At 40.7% G+C, this 26,930-nt stretch overlaps 1 protein-coding gene and 1 pseudogene across 6 annotated transcripts; one reads left to right on the top strand and one right to left on the bottom strand.

The window, feature by feature from the left end:
• Nucleotides 1-1,308: 1,308 nt before the first annotated feature.
• On the bottom strand, nt 1,309-3,197 carry LOC114770624 (dynein regulatory complex protein 11-like; annotated as a pseudogene).
• A 7,485-nt stretch (nt 3,198-10,682) lies between these two features.
• Nucleotides 10,683-24,499, top strand: atp9b (ATPase phospholipid transporting 9B). 6 transcript variants are annotated; one of them, XM_028964092.1, is made up of 30 exons: nt 10,683-10,772; nt 12,047-12,220; nt 12,340-12,490; nt 12,578-12,691; nt 12,779-12,887; nt 13,010-13,068; nt 13,159-13,210; nt 13,363-13,457; nt 13,710-13,790; nt 14,153-14,228; nt 14,383-14,459; nt 14,582-14,742; nt 14,915-15,057; nt 15,435-15,547; nt 15,915-16,196; nt 16,357-16,518; nt 16,616-16,708; nt 16,998-17,081; nt 17,207-17,377; nt 18,115-18,213; nt 18,314-18,403; nt 18,806-18,950; nt 19,103-19,167; nt 19,260-19,415; nt 19,556-19,620; nt 19,709-19,817; nt 20,114-20,171; nt 20,831-21,034; nt 21,708-21,740; nt 23,015-24,499. In XM_028964092.1, exons 1-30 carry the CDS (start codon nt 10,693-10,695, stop codon nt 23,149-23,151), a joined length of 3,438 nt encoding a protein of 1,145 aa, XP_028819925.1. In that variant the 5' UTR covers nt 10,683-10,692; the 3' UTR covers nt 23,152-24,499. The 6 variants fall into 6 exon arrangements, 5 of the variants coding, with proteins under 5 accessions (XP_028819925.1, XP_028819926.1, XP_028819923.1 ...); XM_028964093.1 differs by lacking the exon at nt 21,708-21,740; XM_028964090.1 differs by having other exon boundaries at nt 12,578-12,887; nt 14,389-14,459.
• Nucleotides 24,500-26,930: the final 2,431 nt, after the last annotated feature.

Here is a 26,930-nt window from a genome sequence, read left to right as displayed (position 1 = left end):
GGGTGGGAGACTGATGTGGGAAGCTAGCACGCACAGGAGGCTACAGATACGGGAGGCTACAGACGCGGGACACGCACACAAAGGGAAGCCTACAGATGCGGGAGACGCACACGCGGGAGGAGCACATGCTGGAGACGCACACGCGGGAGGCTAAAGACGCAGGAGGCTACAAACACGGGAGGCACACACATGGGAGGCTACAGATGTGTGAGGCAACAGATGCGAGAGGCTACAAACACGGGAGATGCACACGTGGGAGGCTACAAACGCAGGAGACGCAGATGCGGGTGGCTACAGACACGGGAGACGCACACACAGACGTGGGAGGCTAAAGACGCGGGAGGATACAGACGCAGGAGGCTACAGACACCGGAGGCTAAAGACGGTAGAGGCTACAGACGCGGGAGGATACAGACACCGGAGGCTAAAGACGCGGGAGGCTAAAGACGCCAGAGGCTACAGACGCGGGAGGCTAAAGACGCCAGAGGCTACAGACGCGGGAGGCTAAAGACGGCAGAGGCTACAGACGCGGGAGGCTACAGACGCCGGAGGCTAAAGACGCGGGAGGCTACAAATGCGTGGGGCTTTAATTCTGTGTATGTGTCTGTGTTATTACAAGCAGTATGTTATTTAAGTTGTATAAATTTTTTTTATTGTTGACATTTTGAGGAAAGTTTCAGAATGGATTAGTGGGGGCTTGTTTAATAAAAAGTAATAATTAAAACAGTTCAATGTGTATAGATGTTGTGCATGCTTTATTATCATTTAAACACCTTAAGACAAGATAGTACGAATTTGCCAATATTTGTTTGCCAATAATTTCTTGTTTCACGCAATTGGTTTTAAAATGTTTCAAATGCGCCTGTTAACAAAATAAACACTGTTCAGAGTTTACTTTTGCTCTTCATGTATAAGATGAACTCTTAATCAGTGTTAAATCTGCACCAGTCAGATATTAATCACACTTGCATGGTGTTAAAACAATTAGAGTTTTCTAATGTTTCTAAAGGTTTCACCTTTAGTAAGATTTAACATAACACTATCGAAACGTTCGTATTTATCACTATCAGAGTAGATTAAACAACACTAAGATAGAGTTAATGTAACACTGGCCAGAGAGAATTATATAAACACTTTAAAAGTGTTAAAATTAACACATTGAGAGTTCATTTAACACTGGTGATGTGTATAGTGTATAGTATTCCAATATAAAATACCACATGTAATAATATAGTCTTTTCATTTTTTTGGGGCAGTTTTTTTGGCAGTTTTTTTGGCATCTCCCTGTTCATCGCCTTTTTTCATTTTCTAAAAATTTTCATACCAATCTTTCAGTTCTTCATCCTCAGTATTGGTCACAGACTGACCATCCCCTAAATGATCAGCAAACTCACTTGTGGTCAGCTGATTCTTATGCTGTTCGTCAATACGGGCCACAGTTAGAACACTGCGTATTAACTCCTCAATGCGACCCATTGTATAGCAATCTGACTTTTTGGCTAGAGACCCAATATCAACATCATTTGTGACCTTGCCACCATTTCTTGTTATCAGCTCAGACCACAGCACAAATCTAGAGCCATAGTCTGGATGTGGAATTATTATCACCTTGTTGAAAATTTCAATCACAGACTGAAGATCTGCACGAAATGGTTGTTCTGTTGTTCCGATGACAAGAACTCGTCCCCCAGGTTCAATAGTAGTAAGAGCTTTGGGCAAAAATTTCTTTAAAACTTTTAAATGTTTCTCAGCTTCTCGTAGCCATACCACAGATGGTTGCTTCTTTTCGGCAACCGTAAACACCATCTCAACCAAGTTTTATTTTTTTTGGGGGGACTCTTCTGTAAGCAGAGGTGAGAGATCAAATAAATTTGCACCTGTCTCGCTGCAGATGGCATGGACCAGCATCTTCTTTCCCACGCCCTTAGACCCAGCAAGCAGGATAGACTTCACCAGGGGGGCATTTTTATGCACCGACTGTGAACCTAGAGGTAAAACAGCATAGAGTGTAATGAGCTGGCGCACATCTGCCAAGGATGGCAGGGGTTCTTTAGCCCCTGATTTAAAGTTCCAATCTCCAAGATAGTCTGGTAGTTTAACATGTTGTACTTGCTGCAGTATGCCCTCATCTTTCAACGTTTGAAATACGCTCTCAATATCCATTTCAGGTGCAACTTTCTTTCCTTTCTTTTGCTTTGGTTCGTTTTTTCCTTTGCGTTATTTATCTTTGTCCTTGCCCTTGTTATCAACCCGCTTTAGACATTCCAGTTCATCTCTCATGAGCTCATCTACTTGACGTCGAATTTCAATTTCCAGGTCAACTTTTATTTTTTCTGTGATTAAGTCTGTCTCGTGCCTCTGACTGAAATTGTTGGCTTCGTTACGATGCTGCCACACTGAGGTATACTCGTCGTATGCAGTCTGGAGATCAGTTAAGAAAGTTGATGTTTTTTTTTCATCAGGTATAATTTATGATTTGGATTAATCTGTCTTTTGCTCCTTTGCATTGGGCTATTTTACTTCGCTTGTGTTCATGTCTATTATCTTTAACTGCTCAGGTGTCTTATTATCAAAAATCAAAGCACATCCACCATCTTGTTCAGCAGGATAGTCAGGAAAGGAGCCTAAGGCTGTATAACATTCAAAGAACCACTGCCGTATCTGTTCCTTCATATTGTATATCATTTCAGGTCCTTCCCTGTCTCTGAGTTTCTCTGTGACATTTTTAATGTCCTGTTTGTACTATTGCTCATTTTCAATTTTCTTCTTGCATCTCCAATCGTTTCCATTGGCAGCAACTGGCAACATATTTGGTTAAATTGGCTGCAATGAAGTGGATTCTGCATCACCAACAACTTCTGGGGAAATGTTCAGCATCTGCTATTCATTAGTTCTTTGCTCATGGCCAAAATATTTTGGAATTGGAATCTCAATGTCTGCAGGTGTTAACTGTAGACTCCGCAATATTTCATTCATTTCATGGTGCTCAGAGAAGTCTGTCTCTACCATGTCATTTTTAACTTCAAGCAAACGACCCATTAGTCCCTCAAGAACTTTTTTAATGAGACGTCTTTTCTGAGGGTGCGCACTGTGGTCATAAGCCACCTGCAGCTACTTGAAAATCAGAATGTATTATATATAACATGTTGCCGTTTACTTGAAAGTTTTGGGTTATTGGAAATCCGAAAGCTGTTCATCTACAAGATTTTTAAGAGCTTCCATTTCATCAGCCCAAAGTTTATTGTAATTAATCTTAACCATTTCCATAATTATACTGGATAAAGTTATTTCTTTTTCTTGTTTCTTTAAATAGCAATATTCTTAAATAGGTGAGCTTTATGACAAAGAACATTAAGGAATTAGATCATGGTCTAAGAAGGTCATCAATAAAAAAGTCCTTGTCACAGCCGAGGGGGGGGGAGGGAAACGATGGACACCGAAGGTAGGGAGAAAAGGAACACAGTTTACAGTTTAAGGAAAACAAGGAAATTGGTAAAAACAAGTCACAACGCTGGTGAGTAGAACTCTGTGGAGCTTGATACTGCTCCCTGCTTACACACCTTCAAATGTTGGCCTTGCACACAGCCATGAGAACCATCCAGCTTTCCTACAGGCAGGCAATCCCACACACGCTCCTGTATTGCACATACAAAGAGACAGACTATGAGGGGCCGTTTAGGAAATATTTCTTTTGACAGACTTTTGTTACACAAACACATGTGAAACATACACACATTCACATATGAAACTGACAAGCATGCATTTATACTATTGAAAACTCGCACACACACATATGAAACGCTCACACAGATACAGGTGAAAAAAAAGGATACACACACACACACACATGAAACACTCACACAGTTACAGGTGAGATAAACTCTTATGTAACGAACAAAAATGTAACTTAAATGGTGTGTTAAATGCCCATATAGCATTGCTTTTCAGATGTTCGTGTGAGTGAAAACTTTTCACAATATCTGGAAGGCGGTTCTGTGGATTGTTAAGTGGCGACCCGATTCAAAGTAATGTTTTTTTACACATGCGCAGTCCAAATCGTGTAGCGACACCACTCTCCCATCTCTTTCTGTCTGTATCATCTCAATAAAACGCAGTGTATCCGTGAAAAACTGTATTATGTCTCCATTGTCCCAAAACTCCCAGGAATAAGCTAAGTAAAAACGTATTTATCGTATCTGTGTGAGCAAGTTTTCAGTAGTATAAATGCATGCTTGTCAGTATCATATGTGAATGTGTATGTGTTTCACATGTTTGTGTAACAAAAGTCTGAAATATTTCCTAAACGGCCCGTCATAGATAGACAGACAACATACAGCACGAACTATGCAGAGGGGAGACATTGGTATGTGGATGCCTCGGGCTGCATGTTGGAGATCCGCTCTGGCCCATCCATTGCGCCGCCTGGTGATATGTAGCCCCAATCACGCCATTGGTAATTTTAGTATCCTATGTGTTCCCATAAATGTTTCTACATTACTTCACATTATGTGGTCAAATTCGTCAATGAGACCTCAAAGGCCTCATTCACATGGCCTCCTACCATACTGTCCCAGAAATGTACAGTTTAGTGTTTAGCTGTTCCAGTTGAGAGCAAGCTCGCTGTTTGTGTAAAATAAAAATCATATGGTCCTGAGGCCAGGGCAGCTTCATTTAGACACTCTCATCTCCCTTGGTGTTTTTATTTATTTATTTATTTTTATTCACTTAAGAACATATAAATTGCATGCAGTATTTCTGAGAACTAATGGAAAGACTTTCTAATTTTTTTTAAAAACTTGCATCCTCTCATGTATCGTTTCAGGGGTGATTGTTCAGTCTGCAGGTTTCTCACAAAGTCATGTTGCAAAAGTTGCCTTGCAGTCGGTCTCATCGATGGGTCTTTAGTCAGAGCAGCCTCAAGGAAGTTGTGAAACTCTGTAGACCATTTTTATGGCTTCTTCAACTTGAGGGTCTCATTGTACTGCCAGTGCTTAATAACTGATCTAGTACTCATTAAGAAGAGAGGATATCTACCTTCAGCCAAATTAATCAGAGTGATTCCCATGGACCACACATCACATTTCTCATTGTATGGTTTGTTTAGCAATACTTGTGACACTTCTGGAGCCATAAAAATATAGGTGCCGACAATTTGTCTTGCATTAGACCTTTTGCGCATCCGTCCTGCCAAGCCAAAATCCCCTAGTTTCACCTCACCGGTATCAGTAAGGAAAATATTGCCTGGCTTGATGTCTCTGTGCATATATCCTTGATGATGTACAGCACAGAGAGCTTGAAGGAGCTCTTTGGTCACATAAGCCACTTCTCTTTCCTTGAATGGTCCTGTTTCTGCATAGAGTCTAGATAAATCCCCGGCACTGCAAAGCTCCATAGAAACATAAATGGTTTTGTCCCAGTAATATCTCCCAAAGAGCGTAATAATATTTTTGTGTTTTAATTAATTTAGTACATTAGACTCTACTATTCTTTGTGCATAGTTCCAACCGGTAACCCTTATACGTTTCACTGCAACCATTTGGCCAGTATGGCGACTCCTGGCCTTGTAAACCTTGCCAAAACGTCCTGACCCTATGCATTTCATAAAATTAAAGTCCTGGTAAGGATCTTTCACTGGAATGTCCAACTTCTCCATAATGTCAATGAGAAATATTTCTTCTTCGTCAAGGTCTTAAATTGATATATGCTGGTTTTTCTTTTCTTTTTTCTTCGTTTTTATCCTTTTTCTTGTTAATCATATGTTATAATCCTTAAATAAGCAACTATAACATAGTGATACCTCAAATCTAATTTTCTTAACTTCTTGCTATATACAGTCCCTGACAAAAGTCTTGTCACTTATTTATTTTGTAGAAATACCTGCTATTATTAACCTGACTTTTAATTAATCAATCAATTGGTGTTAGAAATAGCTCATATGAAAAGCTAAAACCCTACCAAATTATGTTTAATGCATTGAAATGAATTAGTTTCACTGAAAAAAAAAAGATTTATCATTTAATCATGAAGGTCTGCATCCATGCGTTTTGGCAATTTATTGATGATGTCATCAGGAATAGCAAAGAAAGCAGTCTTGCATGCCTCCCAGAGTTCATCAATATTCTTTGGTTTCGTCTTCCATGATTCCTCTTTCATCCTACCCCACACATGCTCAATGATGTTCAGGTCTGGTGAATAGGCTGGCCAATCCTGGAGCATCTTGATCTTCTTTGCCTTGATGAACTTTGATGTGGAGATGGATGTATGTGATCGAGCTCCATCCTGCTGAAGAATTTTGCCTCTTCTATGGTTGGGAATATTAAAGGTAGCGAAGATTTATTGGTATTTCAGACTATTGATGTTGCCTTCAGATCTCTCGCACAGACCCATACTGGATGTAACCCCAGACCATGATTTTTCCGCCACAAACTTCAATGTTTTCTGTGTGAATCTCAGATCCATGCAGGCTCCAGTAGGTCTCCTGCAATATTTGTGGTGACTGTGGTGTAATTCAACAGAAGATTCATCTGAAAAATCCACCTTTCTTCCCCTTTTCCAGGATCCATCCTTTTAGCAGGATGTGGGCCTTGGCAAATGACACGTTTTTTGAAATGTCTTTCGATTAGTGTTGGTTTCTTGGCACTGGTCCTCTCAAGCAGTTGTTTGGGCTTGTCAAAAAACGTCTCCAGTTTCTTCAAATCTTTTTTTATCCTCTGTACTTGACGCTGAGACACATTGAAGGTGTCTGCCACATTAACAGTGAATTTGGTCTTCAGCCTCTTGATAATCAACACTTTAGTATCAGGGTGAATCTTAGGCATGTTTGCAGAGGTCTAGTTGCAGTTGATGTGAAGGTCTAGTGTACTGAGGTTCTTTTTATACACCTGGGCCTAATTGATCCATTATTAGTCACAGGTGTGAAGCTCATATGACAAGGCGACAACACTTATGTCTTTGCAAAAATTGACTGAATGGGTTTTACCAAGCTTTTTAATATTAGAATACTTTTTGACAGTTTCGTCTTGCACTGAAACATTATTACAAAAGCTGTTGGGAATAAAATGAGCCATTTCTTGTAAAAAAAAATCTTGATTAGAAATATATTTCAGCGGCACTTGAGGTCGATTTACACAAGCGACAAGACTTTTGTCAGGGACTGTATAGTTCTTTATAGTTAATATTATAAAATGAAAATTTTTTTTAGTTCTTTAATGAAATGTTCTTTTAATAACAACATGGAAATGTAATTAATTACTAGAAGGGTCAACACAAATGCAAATGAAGCAACACGAATGAAAATGGTGCAACACAACGGAAATTATGCCCCAATAGAAATGAGGCTCATTACACACAACGTTGGAGAAGTAATTGAAACGTTGTTGTCATGATCTGGACCGGCAGGGGTTGACTCCGGATCCGGGGTCCGGACCGGAGTTTCATGTTCGTCTCGTGTAATGTTCCCTGATCGTGTTCACCTGCTGTCTATTTATATAATTGTGTAAAGATATCCTGTTCGTGTCTGTTCACTGTCGGGTCATTGTGCGTGTAGGTGTTCCCCTGTCTTGTGAAGTCTGTATTAAACCCCTGTGATCGTGCGAATGCGTCCTCCTTCACCGCCATGTCCAGCCCACCCGTGACAGAATGACGCGACCATGTGGACGCAGCTGATCTACGCCCCGCTGAGATCCAGGGAACCGTGGATGGTCGGGAGGACGTCTGCCCCACAGATCCATGTTCAAGGTTCCATGTATGGACGTCCCCGTCTCGTCCGGACTCCAGCGACGCAGCTCCGGTAATCGCCAGTTCCCTGCCCAAGATCCAGTCCATGTTTTTAAAGTTTCCCCAAGCGTGGCATACTCTCGGCGGCCTACGAAAGCTACCGTGGGGTCGAGGAGACCGGTCGCGCAGTTCAGGTGCTCCTGGCATTAACCGAGACGAGGGAGGCGGCGAACTTTCCAGCGGGTCGTGCCGGAGACTGACCGGAGTGACGGTGCCTGCGGACGGCGGACAGGATGCCGGTCCCCCACGGACGAGCCGTGCTTTGGCCCGGGCCTGACGCCGCCGGTGCAGGACAACCGCCACTCGTCCTTATGGACTTCTCCCCCCTTTCATGGACCGTTTTGTGGGCACTCCCAGGTGGTAGTGCTTTTAAGGGGGGAGTACTGTCATGATCCGGACCGGCAGGGGTTGACTCCGGATCCGGAGTTCGGACCGGAGTTTCATGTTCGTCCTGTGTAATGTTCCCTGATCGTGTTCACCTGCTGTCTATTTATATAATTGTATAAAACTATCCTGTTTGTGTCTGTTCACTGTCAGGTAATTGTGCGTGTAGATGTTCCCCTGTCTTGTGAAGTCTGTATTAAACCCCTGTCCTGTGATCGTGTGAATGCGTCCTCCTTCACCGCCATGTCCAGCCCACCCGTGACAGTTGTGTTATTCACTGTAGATAATGGAGGGGGAGTACTGTGGTGCTCGGCTTCCCCCTGGCGTCACTCGCTCAGGAGCAAGTCCTGATCCTGCCCAGCTGACGCTGATTAGGGCTCGTGGATATGCATAGCATAGTGTTGGAGAACCCATTCCCATGTCTCCCTCTGCCTGGTTTGTGCTTTGTGCCGTCTATCTGTTTGTGTGTACCATACAGGAGTGTGTGTTCTGGACTGCTGATCTGCAGGAGAGCTGGGCAGTTCTCATAACCATGTGCAAGGTGTAGGACTTTTGAAGGCAGGCAAGCAGGTAGCTCTCACAGAATTCTATCAAGCTGCACAGAATTCTACACATAGCCAAACCAGAGGGGCCCCTGTTTCAGCTCAAAGCATTTAACCCCTTTGAACCCCTCGTTTCCATTCCTTCAGCGGAGCAGTCTGATTCCAGGCGGAAAGACAGCAACATCAAAGGCAAGAGAGGTAATCCAAATGAATGGTCATTCAGAGGGGTCAGGGGGTTAGTTACCAAGCGTTTGGCAATTTGTCTAATGACCGAGCAGTAAACAATGGGCAAAAAAACAAGTTGAATGAGCAGGCATTCAAGATGGAGGACAGCCTTTATGGACTAGACTGGCTCCACATGCATCTGCTTCCAGGTCGCCGTCCCTGTGCCCTCTGTGGTCTGAGGGTTGGGGCTGGGACCGTGACACCCCCCTTTGTCAGACACAGTGGAGCCAAAGCCAGCATACCTTCCCTGTCCCCTCAAATTTGAATCTTACAGAAAGACTTTTTGATATGATTCCTAAACTCAGGAACGCTTGTATCAAATGTGTTACCTTCAATTACCTTACCTCATTCATCTAATTATGATGTTTTTAATTATCATGTTACATCTGACTGAAAAACACTAGATAGGCCATGTTTGATATCATTCAGTATGATGTTAAATGCTGAGAATGTTTCGGAGTATGTGAGAATTTTTATTACTCACTGTAATAAAAGGGGAGTTATTAAATAGGCCACACCCAAAATGCTTCAAACTCTCATAAAAATTTCAACACTGGTCCAGCATAAGCCCAAAGGTGGGTTTTTTAACAGTTACCATATGTGTTACATCGCTACTCTTGGCTTAAAATCCTGAAAATTATTGAATATTATTGAATGAAAGGGCTCAAGTTGACAAAGGGAACATTTTTTGATGTGAGAATTTTATGGTAGATTTTGGTGCATCTACATTTTTAGCCACAAGGGGAGTCAATATGTATTATTTGACACTAACAAAAAATTCTAATGCAATCAAATCAGTTTTGTTTTTGAGATCGGCCGCTACGGGGCCGCTTCCTTAACCGCTAGGCCACCTCTGCCCCATTTGTGTCACCATGTGCTGTGCTGCAGTGTATCACAATGACAATCACTTCACTTTCACTTCATATTCACATGCAGAAAGAAACAAAAATTAGGCCGCTAAGAACTGCTACCCGATTTGGAACCGATTGGACAGCTGTTAGGTTTAGGCCATACAATGGTGGCTGTCTGGGTATGCATGCGCAGTCCAAATCGGGTAGTGGCGGCCCCTTTCTCCTTCCCCTCCTCTCAGTGGACCTACACCATCTTTAAAATTCCCGTTCCGATTGGAACACTAATTGGAATCAGGCATGGGAGGAGTTGGGTAATTGCAGGCTCCTCCTACTACAAGGGAAACACAAACAAGATCCAAAGAACACCAGACGAGTCTGTCTGCAGATCCACTGAGATGCCAGAAGTCCACTAAGACCCCGGAGGTTTACATGCTAGTTCTTTCTTCCTGTTTATTTTATATGATGGGAATGTTCACTACTTTAAAACCTGCTAGGCCACCACTGCCCCCATTCTTGCTCTTCATAGTTACAGTAGTATGATATAAAAAAGCGCTTAGTCATTATTACTCGCTTTGTTTATCATTTGCGTATATAATTGGATATAAATGTATGTTGTTTTATATTCATTAAAATAAGATAAGATGATCCCTTATTAATCCCACAAGTTTACATTAATCACACAAGATAAGAGCAGCAATGGAACAATAGACAACATATCGACCGTATGATATGAGTTCGGGCAGTAGGCATTTTTATTTCCAATTGACGGGATTTAAACGAAAAAACAAAACGTTTTACCAGATTTCCTCGTTGTTTTAATTCAAATGAACGACGCTGGTTTTAAGTCCCTGCCACGTCATCTCTGAGGGACGTGTTGTGTACGTGACGTCACGCTTCAACACATTACAGCCAACATGGCTGACAGCATCCCACTGAACCCAGTGCGGAAGAACTCGAAAAAGACCTCATATTACAATGCTGGGAGAGCGCCAAGGTATGACAGCGTTGTGTTCGTTTTATCTGTTCGTATTTACTTGTCTTTTAGTAGCCAAAACGCTTGTAAAGTATATGCTTTCGGCTACTTTTACAAAAGTATAATCGAGTGTCGGGGTTCAGGCTGGCTAGCCAGCTAACGTTCATTCATATTTAAAATAATAAAACTATTTTCCAGAACTCTTCACTTGTAACGGGTCACTTGTCACTCGTAATTGTCCTCACAAAAATGTTTCGAGATTATTTTGTCAAAGTCAAACAACTCGTTTGTCACGCAGAAGAGTTTTTAGGATCTCGTGAGGTTTATAAAACTGCTTTCATTCTGTAGGAAACTATACCAACCACTTGGAAGCTAAAGGAGAAATTTCTGTTCGCATTACAGATCAGACAGCGCCTGACTTGGCACATGACTTGTCAATGAGCTACTACTCGCTTTAATTTGTAAAATAGAATAAATTACAACAATCTACAGGTAGGACGCACCACATATTGGAGGTCCGTTCATTAACACTATCCAAAATTTTCTATCAAGTTAATTAATTAAGCGGCGTAAAGTAAACAAGCCCTAAATACATTAAAAATATATGTATGTATGACGTAGTTTACAATGTAAAATATCCTGTTATCAGAATATATGTGCCATTGTAAATAGCACAACGAAATTAGGCATCTTCAAATAGACATAAATAGGCATCAGTACATAGTTGAGCCAATAAAGCAAAAATCTAACTTATTCACTTACAAGCGTCCTACCTGATGTTGTCCAGTTACGTCCTGTTCGAACTGTTCATTGTACAGAAAAGTTCTACTTTATAGCTATAACCTGTACAGTATTTAAGTTTTACTTTAGTGTGTATATATAGATATATATAAAAAAAAAAATCTTTCTTTTATGATTGCACTATGGGGTGGTCTGTGTGAAACATTATTACACGGTATACTGTGTATACTGTTGTACAGACAATAAACCAATCTTGAATCATATAAGGGTTCAATGTATTTTATAATTGTATATATTCTAGGTTTTACTTTTTTTTTTTTTTTTTTTTTTTCCTTCTTCTTGTCTTTTCGTTGTAGTTTTAATTAAATCCCTACCATGTCATCTATGGGGGACGTGTTGACATTTTGATGTCTCTTTTTTTTTTTTTTTTTTTTTTAATTTATTTATTTATAATTTTTTTTGCATCCTGCGCTCTGCTTGCTGGGCAATATCAATCACTTCATGTTAACATTCTGACCCTTTTTCTTTTTTTACTTTTTTTTTTTTTTTTTTAGGTTCCAGGGGGATGACGAGGCTTCCAATCTTGATGAAATGCCTTTAATGATGTCTGAGGAGGCCTTTGAAAGTGCTGAGAGCGACTATCACACTCTTCCTCGAGCACGAGTAGGCCAGAGACAGCGTGGGCTGTGCTGGCTACTGTTTTGTGGCTGGAAGGTCCTTTGTGGATGGTAGGAACTGCTTGTAACATTTATCCTTTTCCTTTAAAGCACATGGTGCACACATTGTGGTTTTCATCAACAAATTCCATTCTTTTTTTTATTATTATTTATTTCTTCCCCCACCACAGCTGTTGTGACTGCCTCCTCCGCACATGTCGCAAGAGGAAAGAGTTGAAAGCTCGGACTGTATGGCTAGGCTGCCCAGAGAAAAGCGAAGAGAAACACCCAAGGAACATCATTAAAAACCAGAAGTACAATGTGTTCACCTTTGTGCCAGGGGTAAGCTCATGTAACAAAGGTCTTCATATGACCTTCTTCTTGATAATGTTAATTGCGCTTGTTCCATTTTTCTCTCTCTCTCTTCAGGTTCTCTATCAGCAGTTCAAGTTTTTCCTCAACCTGTACTTCCTAGTGGTTGCTTGCTCCCAGTTTGTCCCATCATTAAAAATAGGGTTTTTATACACCTACTGGGCACCTCTGGTAATTGTGCATAACAGTATAAAACATGAATGTGTAAGAGGTGGCACCAGCAGCGCATCTGTGCAGCGTCTTTTTGTTGATTTGCAGGGCTTTGTGTTGACTGTCACCATGATGAGGGAGGCCGTGGACGAGGTGCGACGTTACAAAAGGGATAAAGAAATGAATTCGCAGCTGTACACCAAGCTGACCATGCGAGGTGGACAGATGTTCCCTTCTCCCCATTCATAAAATGACCCTTGTCACTTATTGATTTAAGCGTTGGTCACCAAAATTGGATTGTTCAAAATGATTTTTTTTCTCAACTCAACATTGTTTTAGGCAAAGTGCAAGTGAAAAGTTCTGAGATACAAGTTGGAGACCTGATCATTGTTGAAAAGGTCAGTTCCTACTGACCTGTTTCACGTCGAATTCAGCTAAAGTGAAGATTACCTCGTCCAAAGTCAGAATTTGTTTTATTTATTATGTAGAACCAGAGGATACCTGCTGATATGATTTTTCTGAGGACCACAGAGAAAACTGGTGGGTGTAAAATGTTTCTTTTTTTTTTTTAAATCTCACATTTGTAACAATGATGCGTATCAGACCTTTATTATAACTAATATTGTGTAACAAGGGTCATAGGACATTGTCATTTCTGGTTTGGTTTGCTTCTGTTCCTGTTTATTTGCCAGGGGCCTGCTTTATCAGGACCGACCAACTTGATGGAGAGACAGACTGGAAGCTAAAAGTAGCAGTTGCATGCACTCAGAGATTACCAGCAATTGTGGTAAGAAAAAAATAAACTTTCACTCTCTCTCAGCCCTGCAAGTAAACGCTGATCGTCTTTTGCGAGGTGGCGTTCTCCAGGGCTTCCGTTTTACTGCAGTTGGTATTAATTTATGATTATTGTAATTTATAGGTTGTTAGACACACAGTCAAAAAAGTGTTGATACTAAAGGGTTTGAAACGTTCTCCACACTCAGAAAGACCCTGGAAGACATCCCTGTGTAGGTTTTGCACATTTCTTTCTCATTCACAGGATCTGTTCTCCATCAGTGCTTATGTCCATGCTCAGAAGCCTCTGCTGGACATTCACAGTTTTGAAGGGAACTTTACAAGGGTATGTAATCTTACACCATTGATTGAGTGAGTGAGTTTTTATTCTTTTGTAAATCAGATGGTCTGTGTAAATCAGTGTACTTATAATATTAAAATATCGCGGAAGACTCTTGATCACACTGATTGCGTTATGGATCACCCTTGGTTAGCAGTGGGCAGCCACGACAGACGCCTGGGGGAACGGTGCTTTGCTCAGTGGCACCTTGGCGGATCAGGATTCGAATATCTGGTTATGGGGCCAGTTCCTTAACCACTAGGCCACCACTGCCCCTAATGGGGCATTAATCTCTACATTTTGCCATTGATACACAGATTTCTTCAATAGTGAATTGTAATTAATTCCATTTGCTAATGGTCACTTAGGAGGACAGCGACCCACATGTTCATGAGAGCCTGAGCATTGAAAATACACTTTGGGCCAGCACTGTGGTGGCATCTGGTGAGCAAGCTCCCTTCTTTACCCTAGTTTTCTTGTAAGGTAGGTATTGCTAATATCTGCAGCATTTGTTTTGGATTCTAGACCTTGGATTTGTTGAGTTGTCCTGTGGAACCTCAGGTATCATAGAAATGTTTTCTCACCCCCCATTGGCTAGGTACAGTTATTGGGGTGGTAATATACACTGGCAAGGAGACCAGAAGTGTTCTGAACACCTCTAATGCTAAGAACAAGGTAAGTTATGTTGCTTAAAAAAAGCTTAAAAAAGAATTTTGTTGAAAATCTTGAAAGTCATAATGGTGTGTGAGATATCTGAAATAAATTTTGGGTTGAACCATGTAACTGTCTGCCTGCAGGTAGGGCTGCTTGACCTGGAACTGAACCGTCTCACGAAGGCCCTCTTTGTAGCACAGGTGGTCCTGTCCGTCGTCATGGTTGCCCTGCAGGGGTTCCTGGGTCCCTGGTTCCGTAACCTATTTCGCTTTGTGGTCCTGTTCTCTTACATTATTCCCATCAGGTATTATAAAGATGTCGTCACATGTTCTGTACAAATGAATAGGCTTAAATCAATGGAGGAGTTTTAATTCTCAGTTGTAAATACTTATTTTTCTGTATATGTAGGTTTGTGAATGTTAGTTTTTTTTGGTTTGTTTTACATATGAGTGTAATAAATCAATGCTTTAACACAGCCTCCGGGTCAACCTTGACATGGGGAAGTCTGCATATGGATGGATGATAATGAAAGATGAGAATATTCCCGGAACAGTGGTGAGGACCAGCACCATCCCTGAAGAGCTGGGGCGCTTGGTTTACCTGCTAACTGATAAAACAGGTACGAGATGTTCCACCCGGTAGTTGTCATCCAGCGTTCCAGGGACGCCGGAGTGCTGCGATCAGGACTGTGGGAGGTGGAGTTTTTGTACAGGTTACACTGTCTAGCATCCTGCAGAGTCTGCCAAGGAACAATATAGCCCCAGTCCTATACTGACATGTAAGGGTGGGAACTTTTGAATAATGTACACCAACGCAATTGCTGAAGTGAACTGAACTAGTCCTAACCCTAAGTTGGAAGGAAACACCCCCATACTTGCTAATGTCTTATTTTTTAAAGAGCATTTTGACATTGAAATGACATTTGTTTTTAATCGTTTGTTTTTCATATGTAAGATCGTCGATTTAACCGTGATAATAATTCTGACTTATTTGTAGGCACACTGACTCAGAATGAGATGGTCTTCAGACGATTACACCTTGGCACTGTGTCATATGGAACAGACACAATGGATGAAATCCAGAGTCACATTGCTCAGGCCTATGCTCAGGTACTTATATTATAAATACATTTTTTAATTTTAATATTGCTACATTTTTCTGCATTTGGAGCAGGTAATATCATTTTTAAATATTACATTTTTTTGTTATTTCGGTGCTTAAACAGTTTTAGTTTCAGTTTAAGGTTTGGTTCAGTCTATATTTGGTTTGAGTGATGAAAGCCATGATCTATCCATTCCGAAAATGAGAACCGCTGTTTATTGATTCTTCATTTTTCTGGGACGAGTCAAAGAAGTTCAGTGACATACCAACAGTAATGCTCTAAATACTGCTTCATTTGAGTTTGTTTTGCTTTGTATACTTTTGTTAACTGCGTTAATCCCTGTGATCATCACCTTTGCCTTTCTGCCTTCCAAGGCATCTGCTAGCCAGTCCAACAGTGGTGGTGGTGGCGGGGGCAGCACCACCAGTTCCACCGCCACTCCATCGCAAGGCAAGAGCCAGCATTCTGCAGGGCCCAAGGTCCGAAAGAGTGTCAGCAGCCGTATCAACGAGGCAGTGAAAGCCATTGCCCTCTGCCACAATGTCACGCCCGTCTACGAGTCACGGGCTGGTATCAACGGAGAGACCGATGCGGCGGAGGCTGACCAAGACTTCAGCGACGACAACCGCACTTACCAGGCCTCAAGCCCAGACGAGGTTTGCATGCTCTTCTCTTCAAAAGACAAATGTAGTTAAATGTTTTAGTGGAATGAAAGGTTTGATTGGCCGATTTTTGGGGTTTTCTTCAGTGCATGAACGTTACTGTAACAGTGCATGAACGTTACTGTTTAACCGAACAAGTTTTGTGTTTGTTTAGGTTGCTCTTGTACGTTGGACGGAGAGAATGGGGTTGACCCTGGTCAGTCGCGACCTGACCTCTCTGCAGTTGAAGACTCCTTCTGGGCAGATCCTCACCTACTTCATCCTGCAGATCTTTCCCTTCACATCAGAGAGCAAGCGCATGGGCATTATTGTTAGAGTGAGTGTGTCTGTAGTTTTCCTGTATTTTAATAGATCATATTTCTCTCTTTTGTTATTTCTGTATTTATTTATGGTTTCACTGCCTCCACTTTTAGGAGGAAGCCACTGGCAGCATCACATTGTACATGAAAGGTGCTGATGTTGCCATGGCAAGCATTGTGCAGTACAATGATTGGTTGGAAGAGGAGGTAAGTCAAGTTTTAAAATGGTTTTATTGTCTGTATATACGTGTATTCCTCGATGGGGACATTTGATTATGAAAACAGATATAGAAATTAAGTTCAGGTTGACTTACAGACAGTGTTTTGTGGGATAAATTGTGCTTTTGGGTTTTGTGCTGGCATAAACTGGTAAAACTGCCAAAACAGCTAGTTCCTTGCCTCATTGTCTGCATTTAACATGCAGTCAAAGAAAAACTAATTCAAGCCCAAGAAAATTATTTTACAATTTTTTCTTTGTCGTCTCACCCTTCTTTAGTGTGGAAATATGGCCAGAGAGGGACTTCGCACTTTAGTGGTTGCAAAGAAATCGCTTTCAGAGGAGCAGTATCAAGATTTTGAGGTACCTATCACTTCAGAAACGTCATGATGTTACGTTAAAATGATTATTTTATGTAGATAAGTAATAATTGTATATAACGGTCTTCTTTTCCCCTCCTGTTCCTATGCTCGCTGTTTTTCTTTCAGAGTCGCTACAACCAGGCCAAGCTGAGCATCCATGACCGCACCTTGAAGGTCGCTGCTGTGGTGGAAAGCCTGGAGAGAGAGATGGAGCTTCTGTGCCTCACGGGTGTGGAAGATAAGCTGCAAGCCGATGTACGCCCTACGCTGGAGCTCCTGCGGAATGCCGGGATTAAGGTCTGCAACTGTAGCAACTCATGGGCACACTTCCAAGTTAACGCACTTCCTGTTCAAGTGTACAAATTTGAAAACTGACCCAAAAAATGAAATGTTTGTGCGCGCGCTTATTAATTTGATTTCTTAATTCAGATTTCTTCTCCTCAGTATCATTATTATTCTATTTTTTTCCCTCCCTGAAACATACACAAATATATCTCCTACCACATTTTTCGTTGCACATCCTCCAATCCTGACACGTTTATCCTCCGCTCATCTTTTTCTTCCTTCAATATTCCCATTTACATTGCCCATGCATTTAAACGAACAACAATAATCACACTCTCAGCCTTCCAACCACCACATATTTAACCTTCACATACTCAACCACATTTAACCTCCTTCCACTCATCCCCCTTACCCGCACTTCTCCCTTTCAACCCCCATCCTCCCATTGAAACGCATTCATTTTACAGAGCAACAATGGTCACATTTTCAGTCTTCCAACCAACCAACGTTAAGTTAACGTGACTCATCGTGGCCACATCCAGTTAACATTTTTTATTGTTAGCATGCTAAAATTCAACTTTTTGAACGTTGTCTAAACGTCACGAAATTGTATGTGCCTCTTTGTGACCATGCCCCATTAGCATTTTTGGTATTAGAGTGCCAGCATTAGCATACTAACAATTTAACGTGCTCTAATGTCACTTATTTTCTTGAGAAGCATTGGGTTAATATGCTAATTATCATTTCAGATTTGGATGCTGACCGGTGACAAACTGGAAACCGCCACCTGCATTGCAAAAAGCTCTCACCTGGTTTCCAGAAATCAGGACATTCATGTTTTCAAACCTGTAGGAGACCCCTTTTTTCTATTAGCATTTTCATCCATCCATGCAATCTGCATGAACAGAAGAGAAAAGTGAGAAATGAAAGGTTTGTGTCCCTTGCTAGGTGTCCAGCAGGGGTGAGGCCCACCTTGAGTTAAACGCATTTAGGCGGAAACACGAATGTGCCCTGGTCATCTCTGGAGACTCTCTAGAGGTGTGTACCTTGCGTGACACAGTGCAAAGCTGTTTGGTTTAATTGTATTTGATTTTCTGTAATTTATCAGAATCAAAATCATGTTTATTGAGCATGTATGTTAACACACTCAAGGAATTGTGTTCCAGTCATTGGTGTCTCTCAAGGAACACAACAGAATGTATTGTACAAATATGCGATGAAACAGCAAACACCGTATACATTTTATAAACAAGACAACTCAATATCCATCAAATGCATATAACAATAACGTAATGTATGAGATTGTTGTATGTGTGTGTGTGTGTGTGTGAGATATATATAATCAGCAAAGACATTAGCCCCTCAGGCTTCTCTTTGAGAGAGTTAGACTTTTGAATATTTGTAAATTGTGTCCCCCATAATCCTGCTCCTTTCTTGCAGGTGTGCCTTCGCTACTATGAACACGAGTTTGTGGAGCTGGCATGCCAGTGCCCTGCTGTGGTGTGCTGCCGCTGTTCACCTACACAGAAGGCCCAGATCGTCCGGCTGCTACAGCAGCACACGTCCAACCGGACATGTGCCATCGGTTAGCCAAATACAATGAGAAGAAAAATCCTCATGCAACGAAATCTATGTCCCTCCACACTGTCCACAAGATGGCAACCTAACCTTCTGTTAAAGTATATTATTATTTGTTATTTTGTTGAAATTGCTTAGTTCCTATTTTTTAATGACTAGGTGATGGAGGGAATGACGTAAGCATGATCCAGGCGGCAGACTGTGGCATTGGCATTGAAGGAAAGGTATTTAATTATATATGTTTACATTTAATATATGCTTCCAAGCCCATATATTTATTGGGGTAACTGGGTTGCACTGATCTCGCTTATTAAAGGAAGGCAAGCAAGCGTCTCTGGCTGCAGACTTCTCAATCACCCAGTTCAAGCACATTGGGAGACTGCTGATGGTTCATGGCCGTAACAGCTACAAGCGTTCGGCCGCTTTGGGACAGTTCGTAATGCACCGTGGCATGATCATATCCACTATGCAGGTACAACCCTTCAATATATCTTAAAGCATTGGGGTAGGAAGCTCAGACATGCAGACTCAAAGTAACTCGTTTTGTGGTTCATAATAATGAAGGATTTATGATTTTAAACTTTTTTTCCCCCCCTTATACCCTCTTTGTAGGCAGTATTCTCCTCTATGTTCTATTTTGCTTCTGTCCCCTTGTATCAAGGATTCTTAATGGTTGGGTAAGCATTATTTGCATGCTTGCAATCTCATAAAGAACTGCTGAGTATTTTTGGGTTTCATTCTCACGTTTCTTGTTTCCATAAATAGGTATGCCACTGTTTACACAATGTTTCCAGTCTTCTCGCTGGTTTTGGACCAAGACGTGAAGCCTGAGATGGCACTGCTTTACCCAGAACTATACAAAGACCTCACCAAGGTGCAGTTTTAGTCCACTCCAAACTCGTTTCTAAATCATTTTCATTAAACGCCTGGTTTTGGTTTTGAAATGCATATGGCTGGGCCCTTTTTAAATCCACTGTATTTCAACAAATACCGCACATGCCATGATTGCAAAATAGAAACACAAATTTAAATGTTGCTTCTGCTGGTATGTAGCCAAGAAACAGTCATCAGACCAATTTAACTTCTTGGTGATTATGATATAATTTGCATAATATATTTTTGACAATATGTTTTGCTATTATATTTTTACATCCTCTTAATCTCTTTCAGGGCCGGTCTTTATCTTTCAAGACTTTCTTAATCTGGGTATTGATTAGTGTATACCAAGGTAGGAGATTTTAACTAATAACTAATGTATGTGTAATATTAGGTGGGCTGTGTGTGAATCCCTACAAGGAAACACATGAAACACTAACTTGCAGGAGAACATGTTTCTTTACCAAGAGTGTCCCTCCTAGTTTTGTGATGCATTAACATATCAGCATGCAATCGTTTTTATTAGGGAGGGAAGTAGGAAGACACAAGGACACAAGGGGAAGTAGGAAGACACATGTTTTCAATTAATTTATATATTTGACATGGTAAATTAAGTTATAGCCTGTATTCGTAAGCATGTTGTTGCATCTATGCTTGATGGTAGGCGTGTCTGAGAGCACAGGAGGAACATCTAACTGTTGTTCCTCATTTGTGACAACACCGCTGTCTTAACATAAATCCAACGGGTGTTTGATAGGTAATTTACATAAATGCAACCTATTGGCTAGAGGGTTTGCATGCATATTTGCATTAATGGAAAATGTATATATTTTTTATACATTTTGCTTGCAAGCAGTGCAAAAATCAAGGACTCACAATTTGTTTTGGTGGCATGTGATTCTCAGCCTCTTTCCCACACTTGTCTAAGTATCATAGCAAGATTAATTAAGTAAAGGTGTAATTAAGTGAATAAATGAATCGATTGACCGCCCTAAAAAATATTTTGCTTAGGTGGCATCCTGATGTATGGGGCCCTGCTGCTGTTCGAGTCTGAGTTTGTACACGTGGTTGCCATCTCCTTCACTGCCCTCATCCTCACTGAGCTCCTCATGGTGGCGCTCACTGTGCGCACCTGGCACTGGCTGATGGTGGTGGCAGAGTTCTTCAGCCTGGCCTGCTACCTGGCCTCACTGGCCTTCCTCAACGAGTATTTTGGTAAGTGCTTTCATGCCTCGTCTGAGAAAAGGTTGGGGTTAGGTAAGTGATCGGGCTAGCTGTCAATGGTCTAAATAAAAGGGTGGCTCTGGACTTTCTGTGTGGTTATTGTGGCATCGTTTTTGAATTAAAAAATCTAAACAATTTCCCTTTTTACGTTTTTTTACCATTATATGGTCATGCAATAAGACTTAATTACTTAAGTTACACACTAAGACTAACAAATTAAAGCTATGGAACATACAAAATGAAGAACTGAAATAAATAAGCAAGCATGCAGCTTTGCTTTTGTCATCTTTTTGTCAGTCTTTAACTGTGCCGCATCTTAGAACTGGGCGATGTGCCATAACAGTGATAAATATGGCAGTGGGTGCCAAAGTTTTCTTTATATCTTTATGAAGACCTAATAGTTTTACAAATAGCCATAGACCATGTGACTGAAATAATGATACTAGGTGCCAGCAGTAAACTCATACCTGGCTCATACTCATTTTTACATTTTAGTCTACATAAGTTCATAATCCTGATCCAATTTCTGTAACAGTGCTGTCAATGATGCTTGTCCTGAATTTATTGTGCTTATATGTGTATACGTGCTTGCTTCTGACTTTTTTTTTTTTTCCCCCTGTCCTCCTTTCTTCCTATTTTGTCCTTATCTGGCTGTCTATGATAGGCATAGGCAGAGTTTCGCTGGGTGCTTTTTTGGGTAGGTTTGAGTTCTGAGGAAAAATTATCATGCCTCTCCTTTTTACTAACATTCATTGACTGTTGCCCCACCTTGCATCATCTTGAACGGTGTAAATATTGAAGTCCAGGTTGCACTCATTTTCATGCTTGCTGTATGCTTTTAAGCTTTGCTTCTGTTCCATGCATTTGTGTTTTTTTACCCTTTTGGTTTCCTCACGTCTGTTCCCAGCGTCTGGAAACATTTTGCCATTCAACAATCTAGCTGCCGTAAATCCAGGACTGGTTTGATTTAGCCCCTGGGGGCTGTGGCACACTACGGCATGCCCAGTACTTTCTGTAATACATGCAAACCCCCACCCCCCCTCAGTGACAAGAACAGGAAATAATGGGTGACAGATGTAAAGCTAGTCATTTGGTTCTTTTTCTTCCCTACTTGATCTGTAAAACGGAATAAAACTATTATATTTTGATTCATATATAATCAGTCTTCTTGAGAACTTGCAATTTTATGCCTCGGCCAAAAGAAATTCAGTTTCAGGGAACCATCCCACTATACTGGAGACAACCATCAGTGATCTGGACCTAACATGAAGTAGAACTGTGACCTGGAGAACTGTTCTTGAGCGTGAAGTGGAAATGAACAAACCTATGCCCTTATGTGCCCTGGTCTGTAGAGTATGTAATAGGCATGGCCTGTTTGATAGTGTAAATAAATAAAGTAAAAACAAGAAAGAATCATTTGGTAGTTTATGAGCAGTTTATTTCTGTCACCCAGGATACAGTCTTTAATGATTAAGCCAGGTGTCATGCAGCCTAATTCCTCACCCTGTACTCTATAAAGCCATGTCTGTCAATATGTCAGTAGTGCAATCTGTGTTGCCAGATACTTCACTCTTTAGGCACTCTTTCATCCAAAAAGTCAGCAGACCACTCACAAAACTGCTGAAATTATCTGATAATTATTTACCTACTATGACTACTTAACATATTTAATTAAGAATTAGGTTCCTAAATGCATATGGTCCGTCAACAGTCTCACGCATAATATAAAAAATAACAAACCTGCCTGTCTCGCAACACAGAGCAAGGTCCTCTGTCCTCTTTCCTTCGCTGTTTATCTTGTCCTTGTAATGAAATGTATTCACAAAGAAACACATTATCCTGAATGCACCCAATGTGTCTTAAAGTTCATCTTGAAAATATACCACTGTGTCTTATAGATGAAGTGAGGAAGCAATATGAAAAATAATTTTTCTTTTGTGCCTGTCTCTCTCCTTCTCTGTCCCCTCGCAGACCTGGGTTTTATTACAACCAAAGCCTTCCTGTGGAAAGTGTCAGCAATAACGATGGTCAGCTGTCTCCCTCTCTACATCATTAAATACCTGAAGCGAAAATTCTCCCCTCCCAGCTACTCCAAGCTATCGTCATGATTCTTTTTCACTGGACGTACATTTTGACCAATGAAGAGCTATTTATACATGATTGCACTGGCATGGTTGGAAAACCATTAATGCATTTGGCACACAAACTAAATTAGTAAAATGATGTGCTATGACGTTGCTGAACCTACTGGAAGGAACCTTAACATATTGTAGTTGCCTTCATTTTTTTGGTTTTATTACTAACTTATTTTATTGTTTTTTTTTTTTTGTTTTTTTGTTTTTTGTCAGTTCTCATGCTTGCTTATTTATGTATAGCTATGACTGACTTTTTGTCATTTATATCTTGCTTAAAACCTTTCTAAAATGCTAAATTAACATAATCAGTATCACTAGAGAAATTAATATTCATAAACTGTAACATGCATCTGGTCATTATCCTGACCCTGCTAGTTCAGAAAGACTCCACCATCATATGGATCATTCACATTTTGATTATTTTAATACAGCAAATTTACCCGTGGCGGGCAAGACCAAGAGTTTCGGATTATTGAAATCCAGGTTCGTTGAAACCGGTAACCTGTACTCGACACCTGCTAGCAAAGCCATTACTGTATTACTAATTCCTGTAAAGACCTTTTCCACCACCAGTGGTGACTATATGACTCCACATCATCACACAATCCCTTTTGTTATGGTCCAATCAGATCATTCCAGAATTTTACAACGTAAGACCAATTTGTTAACCGCAAATTTGCACTCCAGCAGAGGAATCTTTGAAATTTGGGCTCTCTGAAAATAAAGCCCAGACAGAAAATTCCATTTGCCTAAAGCAATTCGATACTTCTGAACAACAGGGTTAATATATTTGTAAATGTGGCCATTAAACATGTTTTATTAGTATAATTATCATTTTTTTTTTTTAAATGTGACTGAGAGCCTTGCTTTAAAGAGTAGGGTGATACCACTATTTAGGATGAGTTCTATCATTCTAAGCAATGTTTTATTGTTGTTGTGTATTCTGTATGTGTGGATGAGTATGGGAAAGCAATCGACTTGTGTGTGCGTGTGCATGTGTGAGTTGCCATGCCTTTAAATAAAATGCTGGTGGCACTCAAATGATGCATGCACATCATTCTGCTGTAAATGATGTGACATTGCCTATGATGCATCTGATAATGTTCATTTTGATTGTACCACTTTTTTCATGTAAAAAAAAAAATTTTAGAGAGTGTTTAACTGCAATCTCGTGTGGAAGCAAAAGGGATGTTTGCACTGGCAACATTTCGATTACTTGCTCTTGTGAGCTTGTGGTCTATGTCCGCCTTAATTTTATAACAGTATTGTTATTGTTATTTTGTTTATTGAAAGAGCAATAAAATTCATTTTAGCCCATAAATCAAAGTTTATTGTTATTGAATTCATTAGCATATCTACAAGCAAAAAGGCTCCTTTAAAATTATATCTTGTTAAAATTGATTGTTTTCTTTATCTGGAAACTTTCACAATATGATCTTAAATGCAATTATTTTCCATAAAGTGCCAATCAACACAGACTTACATCAAGGGTAGTTCATAGTGTGGTGGTTTAGATTCTATTTGATTCCCAAAAAAACAAAAGAGCCTAGGCTCCTGCTGTGTGGACTCGTCGAATTCGGGATTCCTTCTTTCTTTAAAGAAGCAAGTCCAGTTACCATGACTCAACTTTCAGACATAAACATTTTACAGTTAGGACTACTAAAATCTGCCTTCATATTCATATCCTTTGTTATTCAGCTATTTTTTGGATTGCCCCTCTTTTAATGTAACTGCTACTCTTACCAGATATTCTGAAGAAATCCCAAAAGCGATAGCAATTTTATGAATAGCAGCCTTCATCTGTGTCCCATGGTAATTGTACGTAATTTACAACGCCTCTTGAACGGGACTGTACAGACAGACCCTACAGAAAACACTGGAACTTTCAGGAGACCATTTTACTGTGCTTTGATTGACTGTTAACTGGGGCCGTTTAATGTTCTTCGGGCCTGGCAGTAAAAAGTGCTCCACTTGAAGATGACCGGCGTTTAAATCTTCTTAATGAACCTATACATTGAAGTCTTTCAGAGCAACTATATAGATTTTGGACCGTGTGAATTTATAGCGGTAGCAGAACGTAACACATTTTTTTAAACGCCGCACTTTCATGAGCCATATTGACTTTCCAATATTTGAACAAATTGTACTGTTATTAAGTTTGTTTTGCATGCCTACATATAAAAATAGTTTTAATGCAAACTGTTTAGGACTTTGACTGTGATATTTATCGATCAACATTCATTTTAGAATGGATTAGGTCCACAAGCTTAACAGCGGTATAAAATATTAACACGCCCCATTCTATCCGAAATGTTCCCTGGGCAACATGCCTGACCCTCCCTAGCCAGGAGGCGCTGAGGCCCTGAGTGGAAAATCAGCCGGCATGGCGGTGCCAGCAACAGGGCTGCGGTTTTATTCACGGTCAGCCGGGACGCGCGCTCGTAACGGCTCCTCGGGGTCAGTTTCGCAGAGCTGCAGCGGAGACCCTCCCCTTTTCCCATTTAAACCGCTGTCCTGTCCTGCGGGTGAGAGATTTCCATGAAGTCAAAGGCCTAAGAGGGGCTCCGTTAAAAAGAGCGCCCAGCACTTCCCAAATGCTTCCTGTGCCAGCCTTTGAAATGGAATCCGTGGCAATGAGGGAGTTTATTAGTTATTGTCATGGTTAGCTTGCTTGGATGTTTGTTCAGTGCTGCCCCGCGCCCCCACCCTATAATTGATGTCACATGCGAGTTCAAGATGTTGAGTGAAAACGCATTTAATTAAAGTTACTCTGACAGCAGCACGACTTCTAAAATTATTACATGTGATTTGTTCACTAAGATGCAAAATGAATCATAATGGCATTCATGGATGCATCTGCGTGGCCTCTACTGATATTACTCCAGTATTAATGATTGTCTATGTACCAGAAAATACATTTTAATTACTGGTCAGTCGTCTAATTCATGTGATGCGAAAGTGTTCCACAATTAGTCAAACCGTCTGAATTTAATTGCATTAATTGATGGATTAGCCAGGGATTAAGGTTGGGTGCGTGTTTTGCCTGGAAGCACGAAAGACTTTAATCCATGAACTATATTAAAAAAGGAAGCTCTTTGTTCTTTTGTATTATACAGTACAGGCCAAAGGTTTGGACACACCTTCAATTTATTTTCATGACCATTTACATTGGTAGATTCTCGCTGAAGGCATCAAAACTATGAATAACATGTGGAGTTATGTACTTGACAAGAAAAGGTGAAACAACTGAAAAAATGTTTTATATTCTAGTTTCTTTGCTCTGATTGCTGCTTTGCACACTCTTGGCATTCTCTCCATGAGCTTCAAGAGTTCGTCACCTGAAATGGTTTTCCATTAGTCTTGAAGGAGTTCCTAGAGGTGTTTAGCACTTGTTTGCCCCTTTGCCTTCACTCTGCGGTCCAGCTCACCCCAAACCATCTGGATTGGGTTCAGGTCCGGTGAATGTGGAGGTCAGGTCTCCACTTTTTGTTGCGTACATAACTCCACATGTGTTCATTCATAGTTCTGATGCCTTCGTTGAGAATCTACCAACGTAAATGGTCATGAAAATAAAGAAAACACATTGAATGAGAAGGTGTGTCTCAGACTTTTGGCCTGTAGTGTATGTTGTACATTTAATCAAACTTTTTGTGTGTGTGTCTGTGTGTTATAAAAAATAATCTCAGTGCTGTGTATGAGAAATATGTCACAAACATATGACAAATCACACATGAAATAACAATATTTCACTT

Source organism: Denticeps clupeoides, chromosome 20, assembly GCF_900700375.1.
Source record: "Denticeps clupeoides chromosome 20, fDenClu1.1, whole genome shotgun sequence".
NCBI lineage: Eukaryota > Metazoa > Chordata > Actinopteri > Clupeiformes > Denticipitidae > Denticeps > Denticeps clupeoides.
The sequence above is the reverse complement of the archived record's forward strand: the minus strand, read 5'-3'. Positions and strand labels throughout refer to the sequence as shown.